The 12,360-nt window shown below is 36.8% G+C and overlaps 3 protein-coding genes across 4 annotated transcripts in view; 2 read left to right on the top strand and 1 right to left on the bottom strand.

The window, feature by feature from the left end:
- Gnmt (Glycine N-methyltransferase) overlaps positions 1-12,360 on the top strand; it is a 524,032-nt gene that overhangs the window by 449,690 nt on the left and 61,982 nt on the right. The window lies entirely within an intron of this gene.
- On the top strand, positions 8,264-9,711 carry LOC137238722 (putative nuclease HARBI1). The gene is made up of 4 exons (XM_067763805.1): positions 8,264-8,329; positions 8,392-8,830; positions 8,902-9,046; positions 9,131-9,711. Exons 1-4 carry the CDS (start codon positions 8,310-8,312, stop codon positions 9,526-9,528), a joined length of 1,002 nt encoding a protein of 333 aa, XP_067619906.1. The 5' UTR covers positions 8,264-8,309; the 3' UTR covers positions 9,529-9,711.
- LOC137238656 (uncharacterized) lies at positions 10,125-11,226 on the bottom strand. Its single transcript, XM_067763793.1, has 3 exons — positions 11,192-11,226; positions 10,908-11,106; positions 10,125-10,853 (listed from the first exon to the last, which is right to left on the bottom strand). Coding segments are annotated over exons 1-3 (930 nt in total). The 5' UTR covers positions 11,194-11,226.

The following is a 12,360-nucleotide window of genomic DNA, read 5'->3' as shown; positions in this document are numbered from 1 at the left end:
TAAACCATTAATATCGTTACAGAAACTTATGTTGTCTTCTTTTTTGAAGAACGGTCGAAGTGCCTCATTTCTGTTTCTGTATACAGTAACTTTTGTTCGAGAGTCTAGATTTTCCATTGCTGCAGCCGTGATCCTAGCAACTCTGCTTTTTGTTTGGACAAATTCAAATCACGAATCAAATCGCTTAGTTCATCTTGCAAAATTAAATGTGGCCCTTCCATGACAAAGTCGCTTTCACTGCTCGGGGGTGATGGAGTTAAAGTTTCCAGGACGTTTGCACTTATACTTCGATAAACTGGCAATGGATCATTAGCAGTACGTGGAACTGGCTTGGATACTGATGATAGATCAGGATAATTATATTTTGCTAATTTTTTTGCATTTATACCCGTAACTTTCATCAAACAAAAGTAGCAATCATCTTTATGGTTTTTAGGTTCTCTCCAGAGCGCTGGCATTGAAAAGGAAAAGTACTCACGTTCTCCCGATGACCACTTATACAGCTTTGTTTTGCATGCGTTACAAATACGAGTGTCTGCTACGCTGAAACCAAAGTAGTGCAGATACGCATCTTTGAGCGCATTTGTTATTATTTTGCCACTTTTTTTAATCATATAACCACCACAAACGTAACAAAAACACTTTGGATCAACTTTGCAACACTGTCTCTGCATTTTTGTTTTTATATAATGGTGTTGATGGTTTAGAATATATTTTAATTCTGAGTCTTAAACTATTTTACATTTGCTTATATATTAAATCTTAAAACTATGTTCCTAAACGTAACTATACTTGTAAGTGCGTTTGTGTATCTAATGTTAGACAAAGGACTAATTTTAATGTCTTCTTAGTTTATTCTATTGTTTGCTTCTATTGTTCTATTGATTCTATTGTTTGTTTGTTCAAGGGAATTGCTTGAATATTAAGAAACCGTCTGTTTTGTATGAGGGTTGTTTATACTTATCTTTCCTCAAGTGGACTGTATGTGTGTACATATGTGTGTGTATGTGTGATAGGTTTAGGTACCTTATCCTGTTTGTTTTGTAAGTATGTATGTATGACAATATTATCTTAAATTCTAGTGGACTGTATAAATTTACTTATTTTAGAGCGGCGTAGTTATATGTTCATACTTTTATGAACATTCTGCCATTTTTACTTACTTATCAAGCAGTGCCACGATTTAAAAGCTGCTATAACAGCACAATGGTGCTATCATGCGAGATCTCGGAAACTAGAATCAATCTTGAAAAACTGAATGCAGATTCGAATTCAGCATATCAAATATAGTTAAGAATCGCTCTTATCTGCTCAGATCCAAAAGTTGACCTGAATTTGTAAACTTGTGCTATTAACCGTACAAAGCAAACAACAACAGCGTTTCAAGTGCACAGCTGGGTATGTAATGTTCGGTTTCATCCGAACTTAGATTTTCTTACTTGTTTACTATCAAACGTTCATAAATTGTTGGTGATGCATATTTTCCTAATATCAAATACTTTTTGCTTTGATTTGATCAACACAAAATTTGGCTTTGACTTCAAAGCATTAAATTTCAATTCTTTAGGTCGTAATTTGACGAAAAAAAAAAAAACATATGGCATGAAAAAGTTTGCTTTGCTATTTAGAAAACCGCTTGAACGAAATTTTTCAGAGTCTGTGGTTTTAATTTTTACTTGAAAATGAAACAATTCAAATAAATATTTTTATTAAGTCTTAATATCGAAACAACTTACAAAAAAGTGGAAAATGGTTTAAAAGTGTACACTTTTACTTTTTATTTTATGTTCATAGGTACTATCCCTCAATAAACCCCAAATATAGTCAACCATCATGTTTTCAATATATTGACCTCTGCTTTACTTACTTACTTACTGCTTTACTTTTTGGTAAATTTAAATCTCTAATGAAATCATTAAAATCTTCAGTAATGATGAAATGATGTTTTGGTGGTTTTGGTGTCGGTAAAAACTTCTTATCGGCATTGCTTTTATAAAAACTAAGAGATGAGCCACTTCTCTGCGATGTCTTTTACTCGGATTCACAATGCAAAAGTAGCAGTCTTTAACGTGGCTTTTGGGTCTCGCCAGATTCTTGGCGTTTCAAATTTCATAGATCTTTTCTCCCCTCGTACCAATATAAAATATAGAAAGAGAGTCTACTTTATTTAATTTACTATTTAAATAAAATTTGCGTACCTTCCTTGGAGCCAATATCTTGTCTTGATTCCAAAAATCCAAAATATGCTTCGTATGCTTCACAGAGGATGAAAGAAGTATATAATTCTTATTTTATATCTCGAGCTTTAATAAATTGCCCACATATATAACTAAAAGCATCAGCTTCATATTTACACTTTCGCGACATTTTATTTTATTCTAGATTTGTACAAAACACCTCATCATTGTTTAGTTATCACTCTAGCGCCATGAGTATTGTTACTATAACTATAACGAAAGCAAGCTTTATACCGAAAAAAGGTATTTCCTTTCGATTTTTGCTTATAATAAAACAGAAAATCACGAAATAAACTTTAGGACAAAGAACACAATTTTTTTTTGTAGAGTCGTGTTGTTTCTGGTTTTTTAACGATTTTGAACGATGTTATTGATTAGCTAATATCTCGACTTGTTCGCTAAATTTCGTATTGAAATTGGTTAATTTGTTGGAAAAACCTTATGTTAACAAGTCTTCCGGACTGTAATAATACATTATTTTTTACTACTTGTGCGATTTTAGCGGCTTTAACATACATATATTTATTTTTACTAACTGTACACTTTTGTTCATGATCTTATTCTGTAATTCGCCATACAGCAAAAGCTATGACATTTTTCAGTGAAGAAGCTCATAGAAAAGCAGAATAGGCCACACTTTCTAACAGTGCTTTACACATAACGACCCGACTGATTCTCTCCTAGAAATGATTACTTCAAAGTGTGCACTTTCTTTTCGGTACACTCCTTATATGTATATTTCAACGTTAAAACTAAAATTCATTAAATGCATGTAAAGCAACAAATTGTTGAGTTTTCTTTCATATGTGCTTTATTAAAATTAATTCTTAGTAATTTAAAATCATATTTGGGTGACTAAATTCGGTTTATATAATTACTAGCCTTACCCGCGGCCCCGTCCACAAGGAGAAAATGAAATATATGGGCTATTAATTTTAGCCTGCTTATCAAGTTATCCGTTTAAAAATTTTTTCTGTCTAATGCATTTTATTTTTGTAATTGAGTAAAAAAAAGAACTAAATGAGCTGATAACCTGATAGGATCCTCAAATGATCCCGAAATTATACAGAAGAAGCCACGAAATGACCCCGACGCTATCGCGGACAGAATGCCCCGGAAGGGTCTCCAAAAGTTCCGAAATGACCCTGATGGGCTCCCGAACGAATCTCAAAAATCATCCAAAAAATATCCAGGAAGGGTCCCTAAACTATTCCGACATTGTCCACAAAAAGTTCCAAAATGATCCCGAGGGGATCCACGACGGATCGCTAAAACCATACAGAAATGATTCCGGAAGGGGCCCGAAATGATCCCGAAATAGTCCAGAACAGACCCATATGGGATCCCGCACGGATCCAGAAATGATCACGGAAGGGTCCCAAAACTATCCCGAAAAAGTAACAAAAAATCCCGAAAATACTCCTACGGCATTCCGGACGGATCCAAAAATGTTATCGGAAGGGTCCCCAAATGATCCCGAAATTACCCTGATGGATCCGGCAAACCATTAAGAAGTAATGCCGGAAGGATCGCCAAATGATCCTGAAATAATACAGAAAAAGTCACGAAATTTCCCCTAAAGGGTCCCCAATAGAGACATACGCCGCCAACAAACGCCGCCGCCGCCGCCGATTTTGGTTGTTTTTCGCACGCCGCCGCCGAATGTCAAAAAAATCGGCGCAGCGGCGGCGCTTTGCTTCGACTCGTTTAAGATTGTTTAGGCCATTTATTGGTCATGTCGAAAATTGGTCGGATATGGTCGCAAGTGGTATCAACGAAAGCCCACCACTGCCAGTTATAAGAAACTAATTGCGAAATTTAACTCTTTCTAACTGTTCAAAAGTTATTTAAAAAACAGGAGTTTTCGATGTCAGCTTAACACAGACTTTGCATCACCAAATTCACCAAGTTATTAAAACAAAACACTAAAAGAAAAATTTTATAATAAATTTATATTCTCACTTTGCATATTTTTTTATACTCAGCGTGCTTTGCACACAGAGTATATTAACTTTGATTGGATAACGGTTGGTTGTACAGGTATAAAGGAATCGAGATAGATATAGACTTCCATATATCACAATCATCAATATCGAAAAAAAAATTTTATTTAACCATGTCCGTCCGTCTGTCCGTTAACACGATAACTTGAGTAAATATTGAGACATCTTCACCAAATTTGGTACACGAGCTTATCTGGACCCAGAATAGATTGGTATTGAAAACGAGCGAAATCGGATGATAACCACGCCCACTTTTTATATATATCACATTTTGGAAAACACAAAAAACCTGATTATTTGGTAAATAATATACCTAGAATGTTAAAATTTGACTTGTGGACTGTTATTGAGACTCTTTATAAAAATTTGAAAAACTTTTTTTAAATGGGCGTGGCACCCGTCACTTGTGATAAAATAAATTTTACAAATATTATTAATCATAAATCAAAAATCGTTAAACCTATCGCAACAAAATTCGGCAGAGAGGTTACCTTTAGTGTAAGGAATACTCTGAAGAAAAATTAATAAAATCGGTTAAGGACCACGCCCACTTTTATATAAAAGATTTTTAAAAGGGTCGTGGACGTATAAAATAAGCTATATCTTTGCAAAAAAGAGCTGTATATCAATGGTATTTCATTTCCCAAGTGGATTTATAACAATAAATAGGAACAACTTCAAATTTTAGAAAATGGGGGTGGCACCGCCTTTTTTATGACTAAGCAATTTTCTATGTATTGGGAGCCATAACTCGAAGAAACATTAACGGATCTTAATAAAATTGGGTACACAAATTTTCCCTATAGCAAGAAATATTTGTAGCAAAAATGGATGAGATCGGTTAATACCACGGCAAATTAGATATACAACAAATTTAAAAGGTTAAAAAGGGTCGTAGACTAGAATAATAAGTTATAACTTAGGAAAAGGTAGTTTTGAATCAATGATATTTCACTTATCAAGTTTTATTGAAAGAGGAAATGGGGAGAAATTTTTTTTTAAACGGGCGGTGCCACGTGTTATGTAGAAAAGTAATTTATCTGAAGTGAAATGTACAATTGAAGCTCACGCTGAGTATATAATGTTGGGTTACACCCGAACTTAGACACCTTTACTTGTTTTAAGTTAATAATGTTCAATGATTTCAAATAAAATGCCCCAAGGCGAATATGTTTTCAAATTGTCCTCAAGTTGTTAAAAAAAAGCAAATTACCCAAAAAAGGTGCCGATTTTTAAAAAAAAATTTTTATTGCCATTGGCTGAAAGAATAAGCGTAATCAGTGATGCAAAATCCTTTAGTAGGTTCTAGGGACATAAACACTCCTTTGAAGTGATTCTTACCTCATACTTAAGTTGAGGATATATGATAAGGCTTTGAAAAATCACTTGGGCTTACATTCAAATATCTGTTGTTGATTTTCACACTTCATCCTTCAACACCCAAGTCTCCAGGTTTGACATTTTCTATAGTTGGCGGCCCTATCCAAAACTAGTCCCTTGGAGTGAACCACATTGATCATAGCCTATCAACAAAGTTTAAATATCACCTACACGTTACGGCTCCTTTTACAAATGTGAATTCGTAGGCACATATATTTACCAGGTAGGGCTTTGCCCTTCGCAAGAACACTCAAAGAGGTAAAACAAAAGCTTTCCCAAGACCGTCGAACTAATGACCGTGTGTGCCACTACTCTAACGTAGTGGACAGTCGAACTAGTCTGAAAACTGAAGCTACGCGGTCAACTATAATGAGCTCTTATATCATAAGGCCGGAAAACAGCAGCTAACATCTTTCAACTTAAAATCGGTCGACTTTCATTCTAAAATATCGTTGAAATCAATGTTGTGAACACAAACAAGCCTTGTGTCTTCTACATTTGAAAAATTTTATCCAGGGTCCTTGTAAAATTTTAATTATGTAAATGCGCCGAGGATTATACGATTTTCACCTATGAGTTACGCAATGACATCCATTTAGGCTGCTTATGATTTCGAGGGTGGCATCCTTGGCCGAATAGTCACTCCCTAACGTTTCAAGGTGTTTCTCTGGTGTAGCTCGCAGCATAGCGCTACAAAAACATGCGTTAGAGTCACCTAGAGCTTCTAGGAAAGTGACGTCGAAGAAGGGGGTCTACCACGTTATCCCCAAAATCAAAATCCCCAAAACAAAATCCCCAAATCTAAATCCCCAAAATCAAAATCCCCAAAATAAAAATCCCCAAAATGAAAATCCCCAATCTCATAATCCCCAACACAAAATCCCCATTTTATGTGTGAAATAAATTCAAATTAGGTTTAAAATCGCCGCGACCAAAAAAGGCTAATAATCCATACCAACTTTCTGCATAGGTGGCCTACGGCCGCGCTTATAAAAAATAACCCTGGGGTACGCCATGCCAAGCCCGGGTGTGTGGTATAACCGTGGCTACCGCCACGGTGATGTCCTTCTGCGTAGTACACGCTTCTGTTAGCTTGTTCGAATTAGAGCGACTAGCAGTCCTATATATGGATAAGTAAAAATATGTATTGCCAAAACGTGAATATATAGTTATACATACATAAATATGAATGAAAGAGGAAAGAGATATAGCTATTTTTTACACGGTCATGATGTTTATCATAGCACTGGAATTTTGTGTTTGGCGATTTTGATTTTGGGGATTTTATGTTTGGGTATTTTTTTTTTTTGGGGATTTCGTGGCACTCCCCGACGAAGGTACATATGAGTTCGAAGTCGCAGTCGTATAGCTTCTGTGTTGGCATATGGTGTGAGGGTCAGGAGGCGTGGTAGCGACTGGTGGTCCGGATTGCTACTGTTCGCACAAGGGAATTGTAGCTCTTAATAATCGGGAATTGTAGATCGAAAAAACTGGATGCGCGCGCCCTGTGCCACAAGAGTTGTTTTTCACGTTTTTGTAGCAGTGCTTCGCCCCATCCAATAGGTCTGACCAATCACAAATTGTCATCAATGTCCTCTAACGGGAGTCCGAGGAAACTTGCTGTTTCAACAGGGGTGGACCATAATGAGAGAGGTGTTAAAGTCATAAGTATTAATAGACCATTAATAACAACGGTAAGTCGCCTTTGTACGTGACCGCCAAGGAGCCACAAATGATTTCAAGAAATTGTGTTCGCGACGATTATTAGGAGTCAACCCCAGGTGAAAATATGCTTTGCACGTGATATAGAGACAAAAGTCTGACCATTTTATATATCTCTATTTCTTTTCAGCAGACGCAGCATTACCAATTCCAAAGATCGGGATTAGGTTCGAAGCCTCTCTGGAGTAAATGAACGATGGACAATCCCTTCGCAAGGAGCTAATTCTGAAAAGTTTTGAACGATCTGCGAGATTTTGAGGAAAAAAACCCCGGATCTTTCTGAAATGGCAAAAACGTCGATTTCCTTAAATACTGTAACGAATCTGCCGCAAATCCTCTTATTTGCAATCCTCTGCTAAGTTCGAATCACTAAACTGTTGAATAAATAACTCCAATATTGAATGATGGAAAATGGCCTTTATTAAGTACTTCACAATAACACTTATACTTTGCTACTCGCTGGCTTAATAACCAAACTGTTTGATAACTCAAATGAAACTTTACTATTGGCCGCCAGATCGCGTGCTTAATCAAACTGATTGATAGCTCAACTCAAACTGAATTACATTTTACTCGCTTGTGCCGCTTTTATAGTTTACGCTGCATACATCTAGGCTCTTCTATTTCCAGGGGGGCTACTCTGTATTGCGATTCGAAAACGAATTCGATGCGATTGTCAAATCCGAGTCGATAAGCAAATGGTACTCTGTATTGCTATAGCATTGCTAACAGTGTTGCCTTTTTGCTGTTTGCGTATTTTCCTGTGGGGTTGGCATTACTGCTAGAAGATGTCAAAGAATGTAAGAACAAAACAAATAAAGTAAAAAAATAAACAATTGTAGGAACGCGTTCAATTCGGCTTGTGTTTTAAATTAATAGTTGCAATAAAGATTTAAAAGTTTATAAATGGGATGACACAAACGAGGAGCGCATTGAAAGACGAATTATTCGTGATAGCTCCAATATAATGAACCTTAGTGATAAGAGGTATGCAAAATCTTTGAATTTGTAAGTTTGTGACCTATAGAAAGTTTATTTTTTGTGTTTAGTTTTGTTAAAAATTTCCGCCTGAATAAGGATGCATTTTTATATGTGCTAGATAGCATAAACGGCGAACTCAAGAGCCCAAAAAGGTCAACCGCAGTTCCAAACATTTTAAAGTTGTCGAGCACATTGAATTTTCTTGGCCAGGGGGCCTATCAACACTTGATTGGTCAAGATCGCCACACGGGTATGGCCCAGCAAACGTTTTCCCGTTGCATGTTCGAGGTGTGTAGCGCCATTGAAAAAGTGCTATGTAAAAAACATATAGAGTTTCCATTGTCTGAAGCGGAAAAGAATGAAGCAAATAGAAGTTTCTATTCGGCTTGCGGAATTCCAGGAGTGATTGGTGCGGTCGATGGAACTCACATTCAATTGGTACGGCCGGCTCGAGACGAGCATTTATATTTTAACCGTAAGCTCAAACATAGCATTAATGCAATGGTGGTAAGAGTGATGCATTATTTATAAATACACATTTAAATGCAACTACATATTTATGTATTTATATATTTTAGATTTGTGACCACAAAATGCGCATAAGGGCAGTAGATGGAAGGTTTGGAGGTGCTTCGCATGATTCCCACGTCTGGAGCCTATCTTCAGAGCGTGCTTGCTTAAAGGCGAATTTTGAAAATGGAGACAGAGGAGTGAGAATTCTTGGTAAGATTAACATACTTTAGGTATTTCGCCTGAGGATTTGCTTCCCAGTTTTTCTAACCACATACTTATGTTACTTTATTATAGGAGATTCTGGATATCCCCTCGAGCCATGGCTGCTAACACCATACAGAAACGCAGCAGAGAACTCTGACGAAATTTTTTTTAATGATAAGTTTGGCAAAGGAATATCGTTAATCGAACGAACTTTTGGAGTATTAAAAGGCAGGTTTAGATGCCTCTTAGCTGCAAGAGAGTTGCATTATACACCCGAAAAAGTGGTTAAAATTCTAAACGTATGCTGTGCTTTGCATAATATTTGCATTTTATACAAACTGGAAGATCCTTCAAACATTGTTTTCGAGCGAAATGACCCTTCAAGTGCCAATGTCGATGCACAAGAAAGCCGAAATTTATCAAATATCGCCAAAAACATTAGGGAACAAATTAAAAATAATATGGTTAACTCGAGAAACCCAAACTAAAGAAATAAAATATATGAATTGCTCAATTATTTTTTTTCATGTATTTTGAAATAGTTTTTACATACACATATGTATACAAATGTATGTGAATTTAAACATGTTTGATGTAAAAAAATGAATACAAAACATAAAAATATTAAATTAAAATAAATTCGCACATGTTCACATATACACTTATGGCATTAAAAGGTACATTTTTTTTTAATTTTTTAATTTTAATTTTTTAATGTAAATACATACATATATGTATGTATGGTTCAAATTAAAAGGTACAATATTTTTCACTTTTTAATGTAATATATATATGTAAATATATTTAGTTAAATTAAACATAAAAGCATTCAATTAAATCAAAATTAAATTCACTTCAATAAATTTACGTCATTAAATTAAATAAAGCGTACCGACTTTTTCTTTCAACAATGTACACATTATCACATACGTTTATACACTCTTACAGTCTTTTATATTCATTTGGTTAATTATTTGGTAATTAATATTAAATTTAGCATCATGTTTGTAAAATCACATATTTTTTTATAAATAGGTACGGTCTTATTAGTATATATACATAGTGAAACAAAACCTCTTTTGGTTTACTGTGCCTGTCGCTTTGAGCTAGAGATCAACGCGTTGGTACTTGCTTCAACAGCTAGGACCTCCTTTTGTAGTTCTAGTTTGGTTAGCTTCATCTTAATTTTTTTATTGTCTGCTGTTTGCTGGTAAAGGAACCTTTCTCTCTCCAGCTTTAGTCGGCATTCTTGTAGCTCTCGTTTTTTTTTCATTTCGCTGTAAATGTTTATCAAGTTCGAGTTTATTTCGTTCAGCAAATTTTTTGAACGCTTGTGGTACTCGATTTGATTCGACACTTGATGTTCCAACAGACTTTGCTTTCTGCGCGGAGTTTTGGCCGTGTTCGAACAAGTGGGAAGCTCTTCTTGCTCGCTTTCTTCTGAGCCTGTATGTTCATTATCTGAGCACGAGTTCCCCGACCCGGCGGAACTGTCTGCTCGTGCTACCGGACTCCCACGTTGTACCACCGGACTCCCACGTTGTACCACCGGACTCCCACGTCGTACCACCGGACTCTCACGTCGCGCCACCGGACTCTCCCTCGGTTGTATTGAAGCCGACTTTGGCTTAGCACCAAACCTCGAGGTGCTAATGGTTCCGCTCATGGACTTATCTGCACTCAATAGCTTGCTTACTTCTTCTTCTAGGTGTGTTAACGGCACAAACCCCGACGGACCCCCACCAGTTCCGGAAACGCTTATCTTATTGCGTCGCATTTTTGATTTTAGATGCACTTTGTAATCAGCCCACACCTAAAATTTTTTGCATTTAACTATGTACATAAATAGCTACCGAGAAGTACTTACTTTTTTCCAACCAGCAACATCGCGTGATGGTGGACCAACTGCATTTAGCTGTGATGTTACCCTCTTCCACAAATTTGAGGCAGCATTTCGACCATTCGCGGACTTTAGTAATCCCTTCGACAAGTCGGGATGCGCCTTCATGAAATCCACGAGCACTTCGAATTGCTTTTGTTGCGTGTGCTTCATTTTAGATTTTTCCCTAAAAAACATTAACAACACTATTTATTAAGTGTTTAAATAAACATAAAAAATAAAACAGCACACAGTTTTTGGTAAAAACTTACATTTTTTTGCCGCGCGACTGAGTTTTGTTGTAGGAAGAGAGATTCGAATTTACAGAGCAATTGACATTCGCTTTCGCGATACAGAGTGTACGCAATTCGAAAGGGAAAAATGAATGCGAAAGGGAAAAAGCAAATCCGAAAATGACAAATGTCAGTTGCGATAGTTGAGTTACAGAGTGTCGATAAGGCAAATGCGAAAAAATTTCCATTCGCATCGCAATACAGAGTAGCCCCACAGAACTTACCAACTATTTCGAGTGTTTATAATTCTCATATAGTTTCTACTTGTTTACAATTTTCTACTTTTCAGCGTCTCTCAGATGTATGTGAGTTTGTAGTTTACAGTCTCTCGCACACACATAGGCGTATAAGTAAATGCATCTGTGTGTGACATCTCTCGGCTGCCTTATATATGTGTATACATGATTTGATTATTGACGTGAACATCGCTTAGCATCGCCTTAGTGATGGTATAGTTTAGGGATGCAAATATCCGTGACACTGCCCTCCACCTAAGTCTGATCGTCCCGATCAGACAAATCTCTCGATCTAAACGTTGCTAGCATCGCCAAATGTACCACTCTTCTACTCCGTGGTTTCTCAATGGTTTGTATGCGGTAGATGGTATCACTGATCTTCTTCACAACCTTGTACGGGCTTTCCCAACTGCACCGAAATTTGGATGGAACACCTTTCCGCCGGTGAGGATTGTATAACAGTACCAAATCTCCCGCCAAGAAACCTTTCGAATTATTTTCCTTGTCGTACCTGTGTTTCATCTTACTACTCATTATCCTGGATCGTTCCCTCGCACTCTGTTGCTTGACCAATGAAGAACTACTTCGCAGAGCTTGCGCTGGACGGATTTCCTTTGCATAACCAGTATCGTTCCGACGCTTCACAACAGTAGTGTGCCTTGGCTTGAAACCACCCTTGCATTCTTTCTTCGTTTCAGTACGTCCGTTAGGGCTTTTCAATGCCAGTGTTTCTCTCACAGGTACCTTCGGTTTTGATTTGTTTGGCCCATTTGTTCCATCAACCTTTACCTTTGAATTTCGTGGCCTTCGTCGAGTCTTCTCCACCAGTACCCGATTACTGCTGAACCCTTTTTCCAAACTAAAGTTAAGTGGCACATCTTGGTTCTCATAACACATCACCCTTCTCTGCAT

Source organism: Eurosta solidaginis, chromosome 1 (assembly GCF_040869045.1).
Source record: "Eurosta solidaginis isolate ZX-2024a chromosome 1, ASM4086904v1, whole genome shotgun sequence".
Classification (NCBI taxonomy): domain Eukaryota; kingdom Metazoa; phylum Arthropoda; class Insecta; order Diptera; family Tephritidae; genus Eurosta; species Eurosta solidaginis.
Note: the sequence above shows the minus strand (reverse complement) of the source record. Positions and strands in the feature narration are given on the sequence as shown.